Raw genomic sequence first — 23925 nt, 5'->3', positions numbered from 1 at the left:
ATCCCAGATGTATATGACTTTCCTTCTTCAGCAGAACTGAAAATAAGATTTTTATATGCACATTTCAGCTCTGTATGTCCATATAATGCAAGTGAATGGGTGCCACAAGGCTGCTGGCTGTTTGACAGTCCAAAAGGCATATTTAGGCAGCATAAAAGTAATCCACACGGCTCCAGTCGATCAATTAATGTCTTCTGGTTTGTTTAAAAAAAAAAAATAGCACTGCTAGCAGTGGTCGCATCACGCAGCTGTCGTGTGAGCGTGATGACGCATTCGTGCGAGAAGTCGGAAGCACGCACTTTGTTTACAACAGAGGAACGAACTTAATGCAAGAGCTAGGTCATTTCAAACAGTAAGTAATTAGTTAAAGTTAAAAATGTTTTAATTATCTATTTGTTTCTTACATAAACCTATCAATTTGCTTCAGAAGACATTAACTGATAGACTGGAGTCATGTGGATACATTTTAAGCAGCCTAAATATGCCTTTTGGACCATCAAATAGCCAGCAGCCTTGTGGCACCCATTCACTTGCATTGTATGGACATACAGAGCTGAAATTTGCTTGTAAAATTCTTCATTTCGGTTCTGCTGAAGAAGGGAAGACATACACATCTGGGATGGCTTAAAGGTGAGAGAATTTTCAGTTTTGGGTAAACTATTCCTTTAAATTGTAGACTAAAACCACAGAAAATAATTATTTTAACTGAATTTAATTTAATCAAAATAATTAACTGTATTGACAAGTAACTGTCTTATTAACTGTACATTGTGTTATACAATTAACAGGAGGCATTAGGATAAGCTGTCAAATATTTTGCTGCAGGGCTAACATTAGCTAACAAATAACAAATTTGATCATCAGCCATCTGTTAGTAATTTTATTGGACATGCGCGTTCCTGCGTGGTTGTGTAAGTATAAAGATTTTAGCATTTTTTACCTTTCAAATATCCAATAAAATAATCCCATGTGAATGTTAAAATGTTGTGAATCTGCACTGTTTTTGAGCTCTTGGCTTTAACTATAATTGTTTCTCAAGTTCTATTTGTGTCTGAAGATGTTGGTCATATAAGAAGATACTAGAAAAAGTTTAATTCCAATTATTCTCAAGGGTGATTCTCATTAGATTATCTGTAATACAATGATTTAAAAAAATCAGCATACAATTAAAGGCAGCAAAACAAAAATACAATTTCCTATTTTTTATTTTGATATGAGGTGAAATAAAAATGTTATTGACATGTTCTGTGATATTCACCTGTAAAATTGAGACAGGGAGGAGAGAATTTTACATTTTGAATAAATGCTTAACATGTTTCATTGCAGAGTTGAGAACCAGCCAACCCCAATCAAAAAAAAAAAAAAAAACAGAATGACAAAATGTTTTATTTTTACCTAGGGATCCCCACCCCCCCCCCCCCCACCCCCCAATTACTTTAATTTTACCTCAAACATGGCAGAATTGATAAAACTGTGCAAAAAAATTTGTTTCATCTGAACTACCATTTGAACTAAAGACATCAAATATATGTATATGAACAGTATGACTTTATATCAAACACCAACAACAATGACCACCCTCAAAAAATTATTTTAAAATTTCTAGTGAAATTAGTTTTCACTATCAGTAAATCAAAACACCAGTGGCAAAAAACAAATTGGTTTGCTTTTAACTACAAAGTTTTGCAGCTCCGTACTCTTTGTAGAAGGGTTGTTTGGCACTAAAAGTCTGCAGTGTGGTGAGTATTCTCTGTACCTCAGGGCTAGAGAGTTTAAGCCTGTGGCGAAGTAAGCAGGAGAACAAATCTAATGGCAGTGGCCCAGGAGGAGATAGTCTATTGACACGATATCGAATCTCCATTAGTTGCAGTAGGGCTGAATCCTGAGATCCCTGAGTGTACGGATAGTCCAACTGCAGGATCAGGTCCTGGATAGCCTCAGGGTCAAAGTGCATGCTGTAACCAAACAACTGCATACTGTTGATCTTCATGTATCCATAGTTCTGAGAGGCATCCGTAACTTCTAGAGGCTCAAAGTAGACAGTACTGTTCCCCTGAGAGGAGTCGGCCCGAATCCGGCTCCTCAAGTAGAAGTGCACTGTCTCAAAAAAGCTCTTCCACCGGTTGCCTAAAGTCAAGGTCCAGTTGTAGCAGTCCAGAGGAATTTCAAGCTTGGTCTTCTCCCAATCTGGGTAACCATTTTGATTGATGGGCATGGTCCAGCTCTCTGAATGACTACCACCAAATGGGTTGACATAGACAGACAGTGCAGGCTCTAAGGTGGAGTTCTTTGTCATACAGATCTGCAACGAGATGCCCAGGAGCATATGCACACGGTTGGATTTGAATTTGTTACTTTTTAGTGTTAACAACATCCTCTTCCTCCAGGAGGGGTCAAACCAAACATTGAGGCGCACATCGTTGCTGACAAAAATGGCGTGTGTAGTAATGCGGCCATCTCGGTGCTGCAGTAGATAGCGTAGCTCCAGGTCTTGTAAGTCTGTCTCAAAACCCAGGTAGTGGTCTGTTGGGTTGGGTACAGCATTTTTACAAACTCCATGACTGAGCACATAACCAGGGTTGCAGCTGGAGCAGCGTGTGCGGTTGTCCATAGAGCAGGAAGCGCAAAGAGGGCCATCACCCACCTTGCAAGGGATGATACCCTGGCAAGAGGGGCTCTCATACGGACAGGCACAGATCCGTAATTCCTCTGCGTAATATCCTAGTTGGTCATTCTCACTGCAGTACAGGATGGACAGGATGAATTGTAGCCAGTAGCCCAAGGACCTGGAAAAGTGAACAAACAATGTGAACAATGGGCCAATTTTGTGCATTAAAATGTATGCAAATGATTGCATGGATCATAAGGCAATCATTAGCAAACAAACAATAAATGATATACTGACTGCCAATAAACAGCTTTGTTTAGTGACAGTGCACTTGGTTTCTAACCTTGAGCTCTGCTAATATCTGCCTATGAAAGCAATGGTAAGACAGAAGTAATCTATTAGTGCAGCTATAGCCTCGAAGCCCGTAGTGGGTGGTTAAACAATAAACTAGTCATTAGTCTTTTTTGCTCATATGGAGGTCGGTCTGGGCAAAACAATTGCAATTTTAAATTGAAAACCATAATGTACAGTGGCCATAAAGTGAAAAACAAACAAATTTTTAAACACAATGGTAAATCCAAAAACAAAATAACAATTTAGAGACAAAACAACAAATCATAAACACAACGGCAAATCTGAAAACAAAACAACAAGTCAGAAAACACAACAACAAGACAGAAAACACAAGTCAGTTGAAACAGAAAGGGTAGGTACTAGGCTTTAGATCGATGCCTTGGATCGATAATCAGAAGATTTTCCTGATGATTACCGGTATTTATCAGGATTTTTATGTCTTTTCAAACATATTTCTCAACAAAACTTTGGTAAAGCGTGAGCAACAGGGTAAATGAAAGGGGGTCACACACCGGACATGTCTGATGGACGACATTGTGCATTATAAAATTCAAAACAATTATTTTCTATAAAGGTACATACACAGCACGGGCTCGCCAACTCTTGAGACTGCTCAAAAATCTGCAGCGCCACGGAGTGTAACTTGCATAGTTTTACATTAAATTCAACCCAAATCATTATCAAAGGACAAAGATTATTTAATCTAGCCATCAGTCGATGATTGTGTATATACTGTACATCTTTCATATAGCCTACACAATGTATTTTCAGTTACAATTATATATTTTGGTGGTTTGACAGCTTGAATGAATCCTCTTCAAAGATACAGAGAAATTGCATAATAATTTCTAATCAACCAGTTTCATACACCAACCTGCAAACTCATCAATATCACTTTCATTCTTGAAGTACAAAAACCTTTGTAGCTTTTGTGTGTATGCGTCCTGTGCAAGGATCTCTTAAATACCCATCCTATGTTGTGATACCTGTGCCTTGTGATCTGCTTCAGTAAATTTTAAATCACCCCCTTGTGATCTCCCAACTCTATTACACCAGACATTCAGCAGAAGCCCAACTGAGTGAATTGGAAAGCACGCAAATTAGGCTTCTAATTTAAATGTCGGCTAATGTTAATATATCAATGCCTCAAAATATATATATCGATAAAATAACTTGCTGATCAATAATCGATGTATCTATGTTTTATGACATGCCTAGTAGGCACCATAGCTTCTCACCTAATTGGCTGTGTAGATGGTATCCAGCCCTTTCTTCATGGTTCACTGACCACTTGTGGGATTATTTCTAAATCAATGCCAAGAGGTCACTAAGTGAAGCACTGAATTATTTAGAGCGGTTTATCACACAGTTAAACAGTAACGGGATACTTAAGAACACAGCAAAAAGAGTGAGTGGGATTCAATTAGTTTTAAATACGCCCACCAGTGTGTAAGGGGCTGTCTAAAAATTCCTTATGCTAAAACGTCTGAGGTGTCCAAGCATTTATTCAATTGACTTGCACATTCTAACTTAACAAATAAAATACATAAATAAATAAAACATAAAACATTTATAAAATCTGCAGTTGGCTGCCAGTGGATAGACTGAAATACTTATTTTCCCAGTATATACAATTATATGGATACAGTGTTCAATTAACAATCACTAAAATTTATCAAGATGTTATTTTCACATTCCAGTTGTTGTAGTAGGCTGCTAGTAGTGTGAATGACAACTTACTTGATGAATTCTAGTCATTTATTAAAATAATAATAATAATAATTGAATACTGGTTTTGTATAATTGCACATTTAGGGAAAACCTCACCTAAAATAAGTCCACTAGCAGCCTACAACAAACTTTAGAATATGAAAATAATATTTTGGTGAATTTTAGTGACGTTTTCCTAAAATAACTTAATACTGTACATATAATTGGACATGCTCACAAAACTTCACATGTAGTAAGTCAGCCAACACACTGGCAGCATACTGCAAACCACATTGAAACCACTCCAAATGATTCAGTAATTCACTCAGTAAGCCTTTGGCATGGATATTGTAATAATCGCTAAGTGGAAAGTGAACCAATCATGAAGAAATGGCAAGGTATCATCGACACAGCCAATCAGGTGAGAAGCTATGGTACCTACCCTTTCTGTTTCAACTGACTTGTTGTTTTGTTTCCGGATTAGCCGTTGTGTTTTATAATTTATTGTTTTGTTTCTGAATTTTTATTTAGTTTTTGGATTTGCCATTGTGTTTTCAGATTTGTTGTTTTGTTTTGCACTTCACGTCCATGGTAATAATGGCCATTCTAAAGGTTTTTAAGATCCAACAGGAACATTTTATTTCTCAGGAGTTATTCGTTCACAGCTTAGGACACTTCATGGAGATCATAGTTATATTTAATTCATGTATCAACTATCAACTGCAACCATCTATCTCAGATGTTTCTCCTAAAACTCCAGAGGAGACACATGTAAGATTACTTGGGTCTTTTTCTGACGAGAAAATTTCAGAAAAGCTGGAGACTAAGGCAAAAATCGAATTTTTTATTTCCAATGGGATGCAATGGAAAATATTAATCAATCTCAGCTATCTCAAACCCAACTTCTGCAGAGTTAAAGGATGCACAAATACATTAATAATTCCTTGTAGACACTGTTAAAACTTTGCAGCTTTTCATGTAGCTTCATTTGCATAACTTGCATAATTATCCAACAAAAAATTGGAATCCACGGGTTTAATGTGTGTCTATAAATATTTGTACCTTTCCCTTAGAGAGACTATTTTGGGCTGAGAGCGGCATCTCTTGCTGAGGCTGAAGAGCTTGTTAGCAGTTCTATGGGTCTTGGTGAGCAGGAGGCTAAGATGGGTGTCTAGATGCCTGTAGCGTTGCTGTAGAGCACTATCTGCCCTCCACAATTGCTGAATGCTTGATGAGTTTAGAGCACTCTGTGTTGGTAATTTACCCATGAAACTCTGGAACTCATCTAATGAAAGAAGAGGTATGACTTAACACAACTTGTTTTTCAACATTTCCAAAATTAACATGTCATTCACAATAAATTAGCCATACTAGGTGCTAATTAGCCTGCTACTCATAGTATACTAAGTAGACACAGAATTACGTGTTTAGACCCATATAATTTACCTGGTAAGAGATTATTAAAAGTAATAATAATACACCAATCAAATAATATACTAATAATAACTACATGTGTTGAACATAAATTGTCCATTACATATTCAATGACTAAGACAGAGAATTATGAGTCACTAGCTCTGTTCCAAAACCTAGTGAGCTGCCTATCTAGGCAACATTGTAAGGCATCATAGGTGTGCTCCTGAAGCGAAGTCTGTTCCGAAAGGTAGGCAGCGTAATTATGCAGCCTATCAGCAGTTACAGAAATACTCAAACCAGCCCGTCTGGCACAAACAAACATGCCATGGTCGAAATCACTGAGATCACATTTTTTCCTCATTCTGATGGTTGATGTGAACATTAACTGAGGCTCCTGACCCGTGTCTGCATGATTTTATGGACTGCACTGCTGCCACACAATTTAGATAATCACATGAATAAGTAGGTGTACAGGTGTTCCTAATAAATTGCTAAGTGAGTGTGTTTAATTTAATAACCGATATTATTGATACAATTATATAATATTTTACCAAGGTGTGCAGAGTTGCTGCCAATGTAGATCAGTCACTTATGAGGTTGCATTTTAGGCAGTATGCTACCCTAGAAGGCAGTCGCCTATGTAGGCAGCAGACAGCAATTTAGCTTACTAGGTTTTGGAACAGACCTATAAATTTAAGTCACTTGGGGGTTGCACATTGCCTAGAACATTGCAGAAAAGACCAGTTTAGACCAGCATGCTTTTCTATGTTGGGTCAGGATGTTTTATGGTTACTGAGTGCTGGTCTAGTTGGTGGACCAGCAGAGTCATGAAGGGGAGAGAAAATTTTCAGTATGGAGGACAGCGTTGTTTTGGCACCTGAGTCTTGAAATTCCTGGTTCTCCTGCCTCCAGGCCTCCCTCATGTGCTCCAGGTAGCTTTCCTGTGAGCGGATATCAGCCTCAGGGCAGTTACACTGCGGAAACTCCTTACTGCATTGGCACCAGCAGTCATTGTCTTTGCACACAAATTGGCCTTCAGCATTGCAGCCTATGTAGCCTAATGCAGCCTGAACAAAACTGTTCCTTAAATAACTAGGCAGAATGGCCTGAAGTCCTAGAAGAAGAAATATTGAAAGGACATTTGTGAAACAGACCATACTTGTCTCCAGTTTTCCTTGGCTGAGAGTTAATAGGGCCTCATTCTTGTCAGCAAGCACAGTCAACTATCAACATTCAAGTTTAGTGTATAATTAACTGGCTATTTAGACAACTCCGTCATCAATGCTTTGATCGTGTAGCTACTGTGGCTCATCACACAACCACGACCTCTGGAAAACACTCAAGAATTAGCATCATGATGAGGGGAAGTGTGGTATGGGATTGTGCATTTCTCTACCTTGCAACTTAACTTTATTCTCCTGGCTGTGAACCAGAACAGAACTGACAGAGTCAAGGTTGTCATAGTTACTGCAGCCCAGAGGACCGGTCCTGGTCTCAGTTACCTGGGAGAGAAAAAAAAAAAAAAAAAAAAAGGAAATTATTGGCTTTGTCTAAAACAAATTATTGGCTAAGAAAATGATAAATTACCAATACACCTGGCCAGTGAGGATTTGCCGAAGTGTGTATTTAACTGCAAAAATAATGACTATTGTCAAACAGGTTTCCTGAACAATCCACCCTGCCATTGGTTAGGAGAAAGCATTTTTACATCCAAATAATTGCATCCTTTACCTTTAACAATCCACACCATGGTTCACAGACATTTTGATCAATGAATTTCCATGACTTTTTAAATACTTTTTAAGTTGTTTATGATTACTAAATAAGGATTTTTAAATATTATGTTCAGAGCAATTTCTAGACGATTAAATGTTTTAGAGCAGAGCAACTAGAAAGATTCACTATAGAAATTTTAAGATTGTATTAATTTCCATATGTTTTTCAGGCCTGGCAATTACAATTTAAAAACAAACAAACAAACAAACAAATAAATAAATAAGCAATCCCTGATATTTCCAGGCTTTCCTTGACTGTGGGCACCTTCTTTCATTGACTTGATTCTTTTTTTCTCTATTTTTCAAACACTATCCAAATTATTACATTTTGGAAAGTGCTTTAATGAGAAAAATACATAACTTTTGCAACATGTTTTTCCCTTGTAAATGCAGAAGTATGCGCCTACCTTTGTTTGTCTAATGATACAAGAGTTGGTTGCATCTGGTCCTAATTTATCACAAAACTAATTAGGTTAACATCACTGTATTTAATTAACCTTTTATTATTATTATTATTATTATTATTATTATTATTATCTTTGCATCTTTTTGCAGCCCATGGAGAATTGTTCATCTCTTTTCTCTGCTTTAGTATATAGCACTATGGATTTTGTACACAAGGGCTTTACAAACCCAGCAAAATAATGTAAAAGCTCAGATAATTAATCATTATATAATAAATAATAATAATAATAATAATAATAATAATAATAATATATATATATATATATATATATATATATATATATATATATATATATATATATATATAAGTACGCAAACACATCAAGGGCAAGAAACAGCAAAGTGTGATAGAGAGAAAGAGAAGAGAAGAGAGAAAATTGCAACTTCATTACACCCACAGCAGGCTCTTGCACTTTTGCTAATGCTGTTGGAGAGAGATTCATTAAATCCCCCAAAAATCTCTGTGAGGTCCGAGCCAAAAATAAGCCTTTTGTTTTATTCTGCATCTAATTGTATATCAAAGAAATAATTGGAGTAGATCCTTATATTGGATTATGGACATAGTAAATTACAAAGGTTTGTTGTGAATTCATTTATATTCCATCTATGGAAGGCAGATTCTGTAAAAAATTAAATCACTCTCAATAAATCTTTTCATTTTCAAATCCAACTCTTTGGCATAAATGCTCAGATACTGATCTCTCTTTGAGAGGACTGGGATAACATTTTGCCAGACATTGGGTAAACAATGCTAAAACCTTTCCTTAGAAACACTTTGGTAGTGAAAATGGGTTTCATCTGCTTCACTATGACGTCTCATGGTCACATTTAATTGAGGTGCCAGAAAGAGGCATCATGAGCAGAGAGTCATGACGTGACAAACTTATTCTAATGTAATCGTTGCAGCGCATTCTTCAAGTGTAACGTAGATGAATGGATGTCACCAACAGCAGCACAATTTCCACAGCATTGTTTACATATATATTGCCCTTTAAACTGCATTTAATGACAAGAATACGCAACGGGGGAAAATGTACACATCACACCACAATTTAACAATAAGACAACAAACTGGCTTATGAACTATTACATTTATTATCAGTATCCACTAAAGATTTAAAGTCTCTCCAGATCATGCTATCATAAGACAATACATTTACGACTAGCAACACATCAACAAGCTCAGTAAAATTAACAGTTTTCTTACCTTAGCTTTCTCTTTATTGCTTCCCTTCAAGAAAAGTCTTCCACAACGTCATTAAAGTTTTATAGCAACTACAGAAAGCAAGTTGCTTTGTTTTTTGTTTTAGTTTTTCTTTAAATAGATCCACTTGGTTGTGGTTTTTCAATACATTTAGTTTAGTTTGAAAAAATATGTTGCTTAACACTCGTATAACGCAATAATTTCCCCTCACCACTAAGCTAGAGGGCTCTGACTAAGCAGCATGAGGCCTATTTATTATTAATTGCAATTATTAATTAATAATAATTGCAAAACGAATCATATGATAAAGTGTTCGACAATGCTCTGTTACTGTAAAATAATCATTATTTGTAAAAAAAAAAAAAGAAACAAATTAAATAAAATTCTGTTTAATGTAAAGTTTCTGCAGCTCGCCAGGGCCCCCTGCTGGTCAGAGGCCCTGTGCTAATGCCCGGTAGGCCCATGCGTTAATTAGTCCATGAGTGGTGCAAAACGCAATTTACTATTTTCCTGAGAAATAGGTCATTGCACTAAGACTACTGAGAACCACGTCAATTCTCGGTGCAAAGTCTAAACTATACTAACAGGTTGTAATATGGTAATAAGTCCATATTTCTATTCTGCTAATGCATCATATACAGCCCATTTACACTACCAACTTCTTATGAATGTGCTGTTTTTGTTTATATCGTGGATGCTTGTCAGGGAATGGAATATATAATAAGAGAAGAACCTCAAAATTAAATTGCACTTGACCCAGCCCATTAGTGCTTTGCATGCATACCAAATACCAAAACTTCAAAATGTTAAAAATGGGCCCTTAGCAATTTTATGTAAAATTGACATCATTTATGCTTTTATTTGCTGATTTGAAATATAGTATTGAAAAAATCTTCATTACAGTCTTTCCTCATTCAAGTAGATAGTAGTTGTACTTGTATGCCATTTCCCTTCATAGAAAACAGATGCCCAGGGTTATCAAGATGGCTGTCAAGTGAACTTACTTGCCTGCAAGGAACTTGAATGCCACTTTAAAACTACTCTCTGGATTTACTACTTTGATTGATACAAATGTTGAGTGAGTAATCTGCTTCTGTCGCTAATGAGAAAAACAAAACAAAAAAGAAAACATTAAAACGGCAAGTAATCTCTGAATTACACCTGCTGAGATAATCATTAATCATAATTAATAACATATAACATTAAATAACTATTGTTCCACATAGACAAATGACTGTTCTTCTTCTGGAGAAATGAATGAGTGTAGAGACAGCTTATCGTTCAAACAACCAATGAGGTCAGTTACTGATGCCATCTGTGACTCTGTTGAAGACCCAGCTCAATTAATGAGACCCATGAATTCAGAACCAGTGCATCATAATCAAACCTCTAATGTATGCCCTGAAACACCCATCTAATACCCTTCTCCCCTTCTCATCCATAAGCGTAACACATCTGGTAACCCTCTCATGTATCTTTCATTCATCTGTTTTCTTGCCTCAGAGCTCGCTTAATGCTAGATGCAACTAATGAGTTGAATTAGTCAATGCAGAAAGGAATCTAAATGGAAGAGCTAGGCTGATCTATCATTGTGATGCATGCTGTGACTAACACCGACAGGCGCTTTGTCCTCATTAATAGCAACTTAGCCCAGGATCCTCTTTGCAACCAGACACGGACCCAAAAAATGTTTGCCTGACTGAGATTGCAAATGACTGAATGTGGCGGCAGTGACTTCAAGTTCTAAGGTAATTGGCTTTTGGATGAAAACTGCTGCCTGGGATTAAGACCCTGCTTTACTGATGACGGCTTTGAGAGTTTTTACATAGAAAACCTTGGGTCATTCATATCTGAAGCACTTGTTTTAAGCATGGATTTATATTTAAAGGCTGCATTCGGCAGAAGCACTTTAAACAAAGCCTGAGCAAATAAGATCAGTGTGGAGTGTATCAAAAAAGCTGCAGGCACAATGTTACAGTACTTTGCTGATTACTACATATTGAATAATAAATTGACCTACAAGGCACAAATAATTGTATTTACATAAATTCAGGTTGAATCTGAAACCCATTTTCCCTGTGTCATTACCACAGGGTTAGAGGCATCAGGCACCTACATCGCATGGCCAAAAGTATGTGTACAGCCTAACAACAGACCCATATGTGCTTGTTGAACATTTAATTAAAAAATCATTGGCATTAATACTTCCCTTTGCTGTTATAAAATCTTCCACTCTTCTGACAAAGGCTTTCCACTAGACGTTAGAACATGGCTGCTGGGATTTGCTCTCATTCAGATACAAGAGCATCAAGGCCCTGATATACTTCATACGAAATCAAAAACGAATTACATATTAATTTTTAGTCGTTTTGGGTGAACTATTCCTTTAAAGTTGAAGTGTGTAATTTTTTCAATGTTAAAATACCTTCTCTTATTCCAGGTTAAGATGCAGAGTCAACTACAAGTAAACCATTCATAGGTTGATTTCCCAAAGAGTGTGACGATGCATCCTTATGGTGCTATTGACACATTGCTGTTTGTTTGAGCATTCCGACCAACCCAACACAGCAACACCCAATGATCATGATTTTTGGGAAAGACCACTTCTTTGTTTGACCAATGGCAGACAGGAGGATTGTTCATCATAATTCTTGTTGCAATTTGTTGATGGTAGTGGTCGCAGAAATTACACACTTCACCTTTAAAGCAAATAATGTGGAAGGTGTGACTCGACTGGACTGACCTAATTTATATATTATATGGAGGATTTTTTTTTTCTATTAAAAACGTTTTAGACAAAACCTTAATAAACATATTAAGACTAAAATTATTATTATTATTTTTTTGGAAGTTGCACTCAAAATCCACTTGGATCAAAAAAATGTCAGGGGGAACGTGCCCCTCAGGTGAATAGGCATGACACTTCTTGGTGGGGGTGGTACCTTAATGGCAGTGGAGGCGATCTGGAGGTGATGGAGCTTCCGCAGTGTGCTGTCCCTGTCGATGAAATAGGATGCAGCCAGTTGGTGAAGGGCTTCAAGAGTCAGCAAACCAGCTGTACTGTTGGAGGCACCGCCGTTCTGCTGACCACTGCTAAGCTTGCTTTTGTCCACGAAAATGGTCAAGGACTCCTCGCCTGATCAAAAGGCAGACAAAAATTATAATATCAGCTGGAGAAGCTAATCAACCCTAATCATGTACAGCATGAGCTCGCTGCATCTCAGCTCGTCAGTGGCCCACAAAGCCACAGTAGTCTTCCCCTTGATGTGTCAGCTCTCATTACAAGCATGGTACAGATGAGATCTCTAAGCCAGAGAGACCCTATGAAAATCAATTGACTCAGCTGGTGGGTATGTTTGGAAGGAAAAAGTGCCAAAGAAAAAAGTTGGAGTCAAAAGGTGTCCTGTGGAGCATAAGCCAGACCTTCAAATGATCTAGACTTTTAGGTATTTCATGGTATAAAAGAGGGATATTTATGAACTGAGATGTTGACTTAAAATACCTTTTGAAGAGGCGTGTACTGTAAACAATCTCTCAGCAGGGAAGGTATAAAAGATTATAGAGAACTGAAAGGCTTTTCGATGCAGTATATCAACACACAAAATAGTTTTCAGAGATGACATCTGTGAAAATCGCTTAACAGACAGGGAAAGTAATGTACCTATCCTCCAGCTCTAGCTATAACATGCAAGGTGGGACATAGGTCTCTCAGGGTGGGCTGTACAGTTGGCACTAACAAAAAGTTACCAAAAATCATCATAGTTATCACTCTTTTTTTCTTCTTCTATTTTGTACACAGTACCATGATAATACAAGAGTTTTTGGGCATGGTAATACCATGATATTCTTTGAAGTACCTTGAAGTACCACGAATCAGTTCTATTATATGTATATATATATATATATATATATATATATATATATATATATATATATATATATATATATATATATATATATATATATATATATCAGTACTAACAAAGTATTGAACATCCTGTAAGGGAAAGGAGGGTTACCAGGGTGGGTAAGTTAATCTAATAATTGGCCCCCCAGTGGAGTCAGGCCAACAATCCACACACTTGTTCTTGACTCTGTAAACTCTGACAATTTAAAGTCAACCTGAAACAGTAGTCACAACCTATGTTACTTCCACGATGTTAAGTATTTCTGAGTGAAACTGGATATTAAATAAGAAAAATCTATTGCTGGACTTGATTTTGTCCATTGGGAATTGAATGAATAGTTAATTGTGGGCCATACCAGAATGGAGCCAGACTGGTGGTCTACTCCCCTCCTGAAACACGGCCAGCACCCACTATGAGGAGACTATTTGACTTGTAGGTGAAGGCCAACTTCAAGTTCATGCTCAAGAGAATCTTGATATATCCAAATGCTAAAGCTTTTTGTCAAATCTATCGTTATTTGCTTGTTATCACTGTAACCTCTTTATATTAACATTAAATTATTATATTTTGATGAAATTATGAAGACAAACATTTTTTTTCTTTTTAATAACATGCACAGATGAATTGTGCACAATAAGATCAGGAACATGTAATAAAAAATTAAATATGGTCAATTTTGATTTTTATTGATGTTGCCTTAAAGCAGCTTTGTTCAAACAATCTGTTGATTTTTGTATTTTAACAATAAATTGTAATGACTCATTGAGATAATCCATGAAGTCAAACAATGAGTGACACATCCAGTAGACAACACTAACCCAGGCGCTCAATAATGCATTATGTCATGTCAACGTTACCTCCACTGAGACTATATAAAGATGTCCTTGCTAACTCAGGAACAGGATGAGAATGAAAATCTATTTTGCAGGGATAATAACTGTCTCACACATAATAATGTTCCCTTACCTCCCAGAGTGGCAGAGAGCAGGAAGTGAGTCCCATATTTCTTAATGATGTTGTCAGTTATTTTCTGCAAACTTGGCCTTCTCCCCAGAAGCCTGATGTTATGTATGAAGTCAGGGTCAAAGGGCACGGCCACCCCATTGCCTTCTTGCCTCTCTGAAGCAAGGCTGTTGACTTTCCATCGGCCGAACTCCCTGTGAGTTCATAAGAATTTACGTGAGATGTCATATGAGCTCATAGTAGAGCACAACTAATCATCCCCACCTGGCCCTCCCATTACTCATTATAGTCACATTCACATCACCCTCTAATGCATCGGCTTAATCTGGTTCCTCTCCAGGTCCCCCCCTCTCCAGATTTACTTCTATTCCAAAAATCTCATTTGGACTTGAATAGTGTAGCCAGGATGGTAGGTGGTATTTCATTGTGTAGAGGCTTGAAGAGCATGTAATCCCTTAAAATCCTCCTTTAAACTTTGTTCAGTGCCTCTGCATTTCGAAAAATGATATACTAACTACATATCAGTACCTTGAACAACCTCTTTGTAAAGGACAGTTCATGGTGACAATGGGCTGTCAAGCTCCAAAAAGTACAAAAAAGCACTATAAAAGCACCATAAATGTAAAATGTATGCTTTATTTCAAGTCTTCTGAATTCAGCTCTCAAATTAAATATGGCGATTATGGCAGATTGGAAAGCAATAACATCAAACGCCATTGGTTCTTAAGTATCTTGTGATCAAACGATTTGCATGAATGATTCGATAGTGAATAATTATTCAAATTTCAGTCTGTTCATCACACATATCTATTGCACGGCTTCAGAAGGCTTAGAATATAGTGCATAAGTCCCCTTACAAAAAATCTAGAGTGCAAACTAGCCGTAAACTTGCCACAAATTTGTAATGTATTATTTTCACATGCAAATGAACTTGTGATTTGCCGCAGTTGTTTGCCAGAAGTTTGCAGCTCCTCACCGATAGTGGTGAACCTGCAGCAAACCTTTGGCAACAATGGACATTTTGCCGCAAGTTTGCCACAAAGCTCATTTGCATCTGAAAATGATTAGTGGCGAATTTGCAGCAAGTCTGCATCAAATTTGCCATGGACTCTCGATTTTTGTAAGCATTGACTACTTTTATGGTAGTTTAATAATGCTTTTTGTGTTTTTGAGAGCTTGACAGCCGTGGTCACTATCAGCTGTCCTTGAATGGAAAAGAGCTGTGTGAAGAATCTACAAAATTCTCCTTTTGTGTTCCACAGAAAAAATTAAAAGCATGCAGGTTTAGAATGACATAAGAGTGAGTAAATAACAGCTGAATTTTTTAGATGAGCTGTTCCTTTAACTGCTCTAAATACAGTACCAAACACTGAGGTTGCACATTGTGTTATTGTTTGCTGCAGTGTGCGTGAAATTTTATTTCTAAATCTATCTAATTACGCCCTCACGCAAGATAACAATCCCTCCAAACTTTTTATCTATCACTACTAAAGGAAGTAAACTAAAATGTATACACCCACTAAAATATAAAAAAGGTTTTGTGGGTTGACTACTGTATCTATTTTCTTTCACAATAAATACATTTGCACCCAACATTACCGAGCAAGAGAACTCAGTTTCAAAGTTTCAGTCATCTGATATCAGGTCTGACAGAATTTGCAACTTCCCCTGGAGCTAGGGCTCATTGGTAGATTTCTGGCAAAGCATCCCACTTGTGTGGAACAAACACGCTGCAGCAAAATTTGGGTGAGAAGCTTTTCAAATAGACATACATAACCAGTTTTTGATTGTTTGATTGTTTTTTTAATTTAAATCTGGAATTATACAAAATGTTTTAGGATTTTTAAAAATGTGTAAAACAAAACAAAAAAATTATGTAAAATAAATGAGAAATATTTAGGATTCTGCACAATTTCAAGGTCATTGACCATGTTTACCTAATACCATGTATTACCTGTCTGTTAAATAACTTCAAATTAGATTTTTAGGAGATACATTTGCCTTATGTGGTAATATCTCATCACACAGTTAACAAACTGCATGGCAAACAAAATAGTATACCTCTTCTCAGGTTCCTACGCCCTACCTTTGGATCAATATTTATTATTTTCATCCTATTTCCTACATTCCTAATCCATTACAAGGCTATTAGTCTCCACACTTGAGAAAACAGCCTTGATAGAAGAAATCTCTCTTTGGAGATTAGCAATTAAAGCACAACTCTCAATACAGAGTTTTAGGCTCATGGGAGCCAATCCAATCACTCACATGAGAGTTCAGTCTACAGAACAATCATGAAAGCAACAAAGGATGTCATTATCACCAATCAACCCAAAGATGAATGGTGTAAGTGTCAGATGAAGAGCCTGGTGAGCATCAGCATTGAGCACCTAAGCCACTGATCACCACAGACAGACCTTAAAGGGCATACCGCTTCTTTGCTGGAGAGCTCTCTGAGAGCCACAGTGCAGACCTGAGGGCATCATGTAATTAACAGCCACAAGCTATTTGTTGTGGACAAACCAGAGACAAAAATGAAGATAAGATCAATTTTAAACTGAAGCTAATAATAATTAAGCGATCTGCTGCAAGGCCTTTAAATGTAGGATGTGGAGGTGTATTTATTTACCCATTATTAATTTTTAAAGGGTATTTTTAATTTCTAAGACTTTCTGAGTTTGTCTTTGCAGTGTGAAGGTGTCTATAAATGCAATTAGCAATGTGCAATTTATTGGAGGTGTGGTTTAGCACAGGAGAAAACAAAGCCTGTTTACCCTAGTTATGCATTCATTTATATGGAGAAAAGAAGAGAAATGAAGTGAAAGAGAAATATCCAATAGATCTCGCTATTTCTCGAAAGAAAAGCACTCCATGTTTTTAATTTTACACGCTCACCTAAACTGTCTTCTGTCTCTTTCATGTAGCATTGGGAAAATTGAATAATTTTAGATATTCGGTTCTTTCGGAAAGTTCATGTAAATAAAATATTTCACATCAATTATTCACTGTTTCACTTGAGTCCCACGCAGCCTTAATGGGACTTTGCCTTCTTTTCTGAAGCAAAACATTTATTGTATTGCTACTGCATTAATATATTTTGATTCAGTTATATAAATTAGGGTGTTTTATTTATTTAATTATTGTATGTTAAGTATAAATTTACATTCAGTTTCACTCTATTTGTTTGACTCTTACGGAAAGCATGGTTATTTTTGTGATTACTATTGTTTTACAAATAGCATGTTTAAATTATGGTTACTTTAGTAAAACCACTGCTCCCTTTCAAGAAGGTAACTTCAACGCTGTGTCAGAAGCTTAATGCTACGGGAGCACTCCCAAGGGGGCACTGACTTTGAAACTTTATACCATCATGGCAGTTTTAATTTTGAGGAGGATTTGTTGCTACAACAAGCCTTGCACACCTCTACTACTCCATGTATGGTGTCTTGTTCCATACGGTTCACCCGTGATGACCTGCACCCTGAGATTGATGCACATGGTTTAATCACGTTTGGTGTCACGGACAAAGAGCTGGAGGCCTTTGGGCTGAGACCTGGCCATGCTCAATTGATGAGCAGAGTTTCTGTATTTCCCCATGAGTGATGGAAAACAGCACTATATCTGCTTCAGAAACTGAGTTGAATGAGGTTCTCGGTCAGGCAGTTGAGAGATTTCAGCTCGAGCAACTTAGATTTGACAAACAGTTTTTACTAGGCCAGCGTAATCTTGTATTACTACACCCAAGTGGAAGGTGATGCTTCCTGATCCTCTTCTCAGTGGTAAAGTTCTTTCTGGGTGGGTCAACCGTTCTTGATGGTTTGGCTCCATGGAAGTAGGGTCGTTCGCATGCAGACCAGTCTACTCCGGTTCAGAAGAATGCCCGGACCACTTTTGTGTCCCCGCAGCATTCCTCTTGCTCTCCCTGCGCTTCAAGGCCATAATTGAGACCAAATGTCTTTTTTCTGAATGAACCCTTGAATCGGACACCCAAGAAGTCTCTGTTTAAGATGGTGACTCAGAGACAGATTCTGTCTCGTGTCCATCATCTGGAATGGTTTGTATCAATCAACCTAAATGATGCATACTTTCATGTACAGATTGCCCCTCATCACAGGCCATTCTTGAGATTCACCTTTGAGGGGACTGTGTTCCAGTTCAAGGTCCTAAACTTTGGGTTGTCCCTGTGTTGACGCTGTGCTTGCACCTCTGAAGCTGAGTGCTTTCCACATATTAAATTTCCTCAATGATTGGCTGTTACTTGCTTAATCAGAGGTGCAGGTGTGCAAGCACAGTGATCTGTTGCTCATGCATTTGGCACATTTGACGACTCTTTGCTGATTGGTGGTCCTCACTGGGCAGGACCCGGCACACTGCCCTGTGCAGACGATCCTCTTCTTTATACAAGAGTGTCTGGATGAGAAGGGCCTGGGTAGCTCAGTGGGTGCTGACACTGACTACCACCCCTGGAGTCGTGAGTTCGAATCCAGGGCATGCTGAGTGACTCCAGCCAGGTCTCCTAAGCAACCAAATTTGCCCAGTTGTTAGGGAGGGTAGAGTCACATGGGGTAACCTCCTCGTGGTCATGGTGAGTTGTGCGTGGATGCTGCGGAGAACAGCATGGGCCTCCACACCTGCTACGTCTCCACGGTAACGCGCTCAGCAAGCCACGTGATAAGATGCGCGGATTGATGGTCTCAGAAGTGGAGGCAACTGAAATTCATTCTCCACCACCTGGATTGAGGCGAGTCACTACAGCACCACGAGGACTTAGAGCGCATTGGGAATTGGGCATTCCAAGTTGGGGAGAAAAGGGGAGAAAAAGAAGAGTGTCTGGATGCAGGATTCACTCCATCTATGCTCAAAGTATATGTGGTTGCCATAGAGACCACTCACAATCTCCTTGAGGGCTTGTCTGCAGGCAAACACCCGCTGATCAGTAGATTCTTGTGTGGTGAGAGATGTCTGAGACCTTCTCGACCCACTACTATCCCGGTCTGGGACTTAGCACTGGTATTAGAAGCACTTACGGGTTCCCAATTGGAGCCACTAGAGGCAGTAAGTTTATATTTACTCTCACTGCAGACTGTGCTGCTACTCGCTTTGGCATCAGTACAATGTGTTGGGGACCATCAGGCCCTTTTGGTCAAAAAACTCTTGCTTATACCATGCCTATCAAAGGCCATTGTCAAGCACAGAGAGGGTTATGTGCTCAAAGTACTGGCAACCCCTTTTCAGGTTGTTACCTTGTAGGCTTTCTCTCCTCCTCCCTTGAAGACAGATGAGGCTAAGAGACTGCATACACTCTACCTTGCGAGGGCATTGAGCATGTGCATTGACCGACAAATCAATTCAGGGTACCAGAACAACTCTTTATTTGCTTTGGAGGCCACTCAAAGGGATTGGCCATCTACAAGCAAAGCATTTCCCATTAGGTCGTGGATGCTATTGTGCTTGAATATGATTCACAAGGCATACAATATCCCATGGGCATAAAAGCTTGTTCAATCAGGAGTATGGCCTCTTACTGGGCATGGGCAAAGGGTGTGTCACTAGAAGACATACTGTATGTCTGGCTGCAGCTTGGGCTTCCCTTAACACATTTTCCAGGTTTTATAACCTGCTTGTATCTTTCCTCTCTTCCCAGGTCTTTACAGAGGAAGAAGGTTGATCGTTGACAATTAGTTAGTAATGATGTTAGGGCAAAAACTTTGGTCTCTTCATTTCCACTGCTGTGAATAATAGCATGTGTGCAGTGTTTCACTACCCTGTGAGCTAGCATCATTGTACAAAAGCCCTTGGGTAGACAATCACTCTGCTTCTCTTCTCACTAACTGGGAAGATGTGTTGAGACATTGCTCCAATATGTGGCATGGCATGGCGAACCATTGTTTTATTGTCCCCACTTTCCTTCCTATTTGTCAACATAAAGTGGTGGTTACCACAATGCCTTTTACTACCATGTTGGCTAGTGGACAATGCACATCAGTGCTACGCGTTATAGTATATGGCTCCCATAGTGTCAGCTTCTGACACAGCATTGAAGTTATTTAGAAACGTCTCAGTTACTCTCATAATCTTGATTTCCTGAAAGGAGGGAGGAAGACATTGCTTAGATGTGCCGCAGCTACTGATTTTTCACTGTTACATTTTTACAGGATATACGCTCTCCTTCCCCTCAGCTGTAAAATCCTGATGGTGTGGTGATGGGCTCCAGCTTATCTGGCCATGATGACATCAGCATAGGCAGAGCACTACGCATCACCAGCCAATCAAATTGACGTGATGGTATAGGGTTTCAAAGTCAATGCCCCCAGGGGGGTGCTCCCATAGCGTCAGCTTCTAAAGCAGCATCTTGTTCCCTTCTTTCAGGGAACCAAGGTTACGAGAGTTATGAGAGTAAATATTCATAAGGCAATGTCACCCTAATATAATATACAGAACTGATTGCAGAATTAAATAATATAATCCGATTGTTATGCATCTAAAAATATTATCTTCTTTAAATAGCTTCAGTGTAGTTAGGTACTTTTTGTTAGCACCTTATAGTGTAGCTAACTTCTTTTTTTATTTTATTTTTTTAAATAAAATAACAACTTGATAGTAGTTTAACTACTTTAAGTAATGAGTAGCTTGCGGCTTGGGAGGCTACCATTTCTAAGTAGCTTCCCCAACAATGGGTTTCAGAAAAAAATTTTCCCCACAAATTTTTTTTCCATAGGGATTTCTTAAAATTCTTCATAAAAGAGTTAAGCCTTAAACCAAACCAACCAGCCCTGAGGTGAATCAAATAATTTATTTGTTGTGAATCTTATCTATTTTTTTTTTTTTTTTTTTATCAGATAAAAAGACAAAGGCACAAGACAGTACTTGCATCTTTAATGGTGCACTCTGACATTTTTGTGTTTCTGTCATCTTGACACTGACACCTGAGACATGGATCATCATTCAAACACAAAGATTTTCAGTTACCTTTGCCATTGTAGAAATTCACTGTTCATATTCAGCCATGATTCATCTACATCCATAAGTGAATGTGTACAAAAAAAGAGTGGTTGCTGAGATTAAGTGACCAGTATTCAGCTGGTCTCGAGATCCATTGTTTGTCCTTTATGAGCGAAACTGCCAAAAGTTTGGAAGAATGTTAATGTTCTTAATTAAAAATTAAATTAATCTATCTGCAGAGCTGTATGGTGTTGTGGTCTTATCCTGATGGATGTAATTGAGGCAGGACTGCAGACTGACCAATCGCGTTTCAGATCCAACCATGTGCAAATCAAATATTCAACCTGTAGCCTATATTCATTTTATATCCATGTATCAATCAATATAAGATATTTTGCTGATTTCTCACATTTTCGTTTTTTTTTTTTTTAAACAAAATTAATGATAAACAAAACAAGCTGTTTCCTTGTTTTTGCCTAATTATTTTTAAATGAAAAAAAAAAAAAAAACTAAAGCATAATTTATATTTTATTTTGTTTTGTTTTTTCAATTTCAAAACAAAAAACAAATGAAAGCAACATACATGGACCACAAATCAGCATGAAAATAAACACAAGAAAGAAGACCAATTGTAATTCTGTGTGCAAATTGATTTTGAATGGCGAACATTCCACAATGTAAGTCAATCAGAGAACTTTTATCTTAAATTTCTTGTAGCTGTCTACAAGTTAAAGTTTGAATGGAATTCAGTCTGAAATAGTAAAATAAATTTATGGAAAAGAGGAATCAAATATTAAAAGATATTTCAATACACAGTCTACACCAATGACCTATTGGCAATTAGAATGGCAAAAAATAATGATGTTCTTGATGATGTAGGCTTAAAGAAAACTTTAATTAGATTAAAACGTAGTCTTTGGGAGTAAACTAATTGCACTCTCATTATGGGGAATCTGGCATGACCTTTAAGCATCAGTTCAAATAACCAAACAGGATAATAAAAAAGGCAATTCACTTGCGCATGGAGTACCCTATTGGAGTATTATTTCTGTACTCTGTCATACCTGTATATTTTGTATCTGGTTGTAAACCCGTGTTGGTATCGCTCGGTGAACTCAATGAATTCCTGAGAGCGGTGGAATGGACCTTTATCGGACAGCAGGCAGCCGAGTGGTTCCGCGGAGCCGACATACACAGCCACAGAGACGAGCACACCGCACCAGCGAAGACCGATCACCATCACCTCCCATAAGAGCATCAGGTCAGGCGGTCTAGGACCAACGCTCCGAGCACACATCCTTCAGCCATACATGTTTCGTCTCACATCGCTTCTTTCTCCTGAAATTCAAATAATATTTATATAATATATTCAAACACTGATTTCAAGTTAACATCACATACGCTACATTTCTGAAATAGGGTCACTACCTGACATGACGTTATATCCAAGAGACGGAAAATGTGAATTACAAAATATACAACTTTTTTATACAAACAAACAGCAAAACAAAAGCAACAAATGATCCTTTCACGATAGGTGAGAATGATTTCTATAGACGTTGTTTTCCATAAATCAGGTGTGGTTGAAACCAGGTGCACACGCGTTCCCAAATCCACGCTCGCGCTCAATGGAAGTTGAGGCACGTCTTACAGAGGACAGAGTGGAAAATACCGCAAATGTCTTTACATACGTCGGAAACGCGTGAGGGTAACGATCTTCGGAGCAATATAAAGTGAAAAGAATTTATTTAGATTCCTCTGTTCTCTCGGGGTTCGCAGGTTGGTTGTCCTCTCTCTGTCTCCAGTGCTGAGGCGCATTTAATCTGCTGTAAATTATAATAGAGCACTGATGCCTGTATCCTACTAGAACATCTGCCTTTTCACACTGAGCAATACATATGAATGATAACTCATGAGCCCCCATCTCTCTCTCTCTCTCTCTCTCTCTCTCTCTCTCTCTCTCTCTCTCTCTCTCTCTCTCTGACACACACGCAAACTTGTTTTTATATAATTATGGGGACTCTCCATAGACTTCCATGCATTTTATGGATTTTATACAGATCTTATGATAATTTCTACCCCCTAACCCTCCCTAAAACCTAACCCTCACAGAAACCTTTTTGCATTTTTACATTTTCAAAAAACATAGTTTATTATGTTTACTAAGCCATTTCCATTGTGGGGACCACTGACTGGGCCCCACAAAGTAAGTGATCTCAGGTTTTACTATCCTTGTGGGGACATTTGGCCCCCAAAATGTAGGATAAACATGCACACACACACACACACACACACACACACACACACACACACACACACACACACACACACACACACACACACAATTATCCTATAATGACCTAAACCAACAAACCTATCTCCAGGAGATACATTTATCTCCATATTCTTTTGGTATGGTTAAAAAGAAGCATTGAAAACAACCAAGCATCTCTCCAGAATAAAAGACATACCCCAGCAACTGGTTCATCAATGCAGTGTGTGCTACTGATCAAGGTGCAGGATATGATTACCACACAAATAAGCTACAGTGCCTGAATCCCTCAGCTATGCAGGCTATGT

General features: G+C 38.0%; 1 protein-coding gene across 1 annotated transcript; it reads right to left on the bottom strand.

The window, feature by feature from the left end:
• Positions 1-1462: 1462 nt before the first annotated feature.
• On the bottom strand, positions 1463-23213 carry brinp3b (bone morphogenetic protein/retinoic acid inducible neural-specific 3b). Its single transcript, XM_051701549.1, has 8 exons — positions 22774-23213; positions 22410-22683; positions 14407-14597; positions 12475-12668; positions 7485-7590; positions 6966-7202; positions 5735-5957; positions 1463-2786 (listed from the first exon to the last, which is right to left on the bottom strand). Exons 2-8 carry the CDS (start codon positions 22640-22642, stop codon positions 1670-1672), a joined length of 2301 nt encoding a protein of 766 aa, XP_051557509.1. The 5' UTR covers positions 22643-22683; positions 22774-23213; the 3' UTR covers positions 1463-1669.
• Between the last annotated feature and the right edge of the window lie 712 nt (positions 23214-23925).

The sequence above is a fragment of the Myxocyprinus asiaticus genome, chromosome 6 (assembly GCF_019703515.2).
Source record: "Myxocyprinus asiaticus isolate MX2 ecotype Aquarium Trade chromosome 6, UBuf_Myxa_2, whole genome shotgun sequence".
NCBI lineage: Eukaryota > Metazoa > Chordata > Actinopteri > Cypriniformes > Catostomidae > Myxocyprinus > Myxocyprinus asiaticus.
The sequence above is the reverse complement of the archived record's forward strand: the minus strand, read 5'-3'. Positions and strand labels throughout refer to the sequence as shown.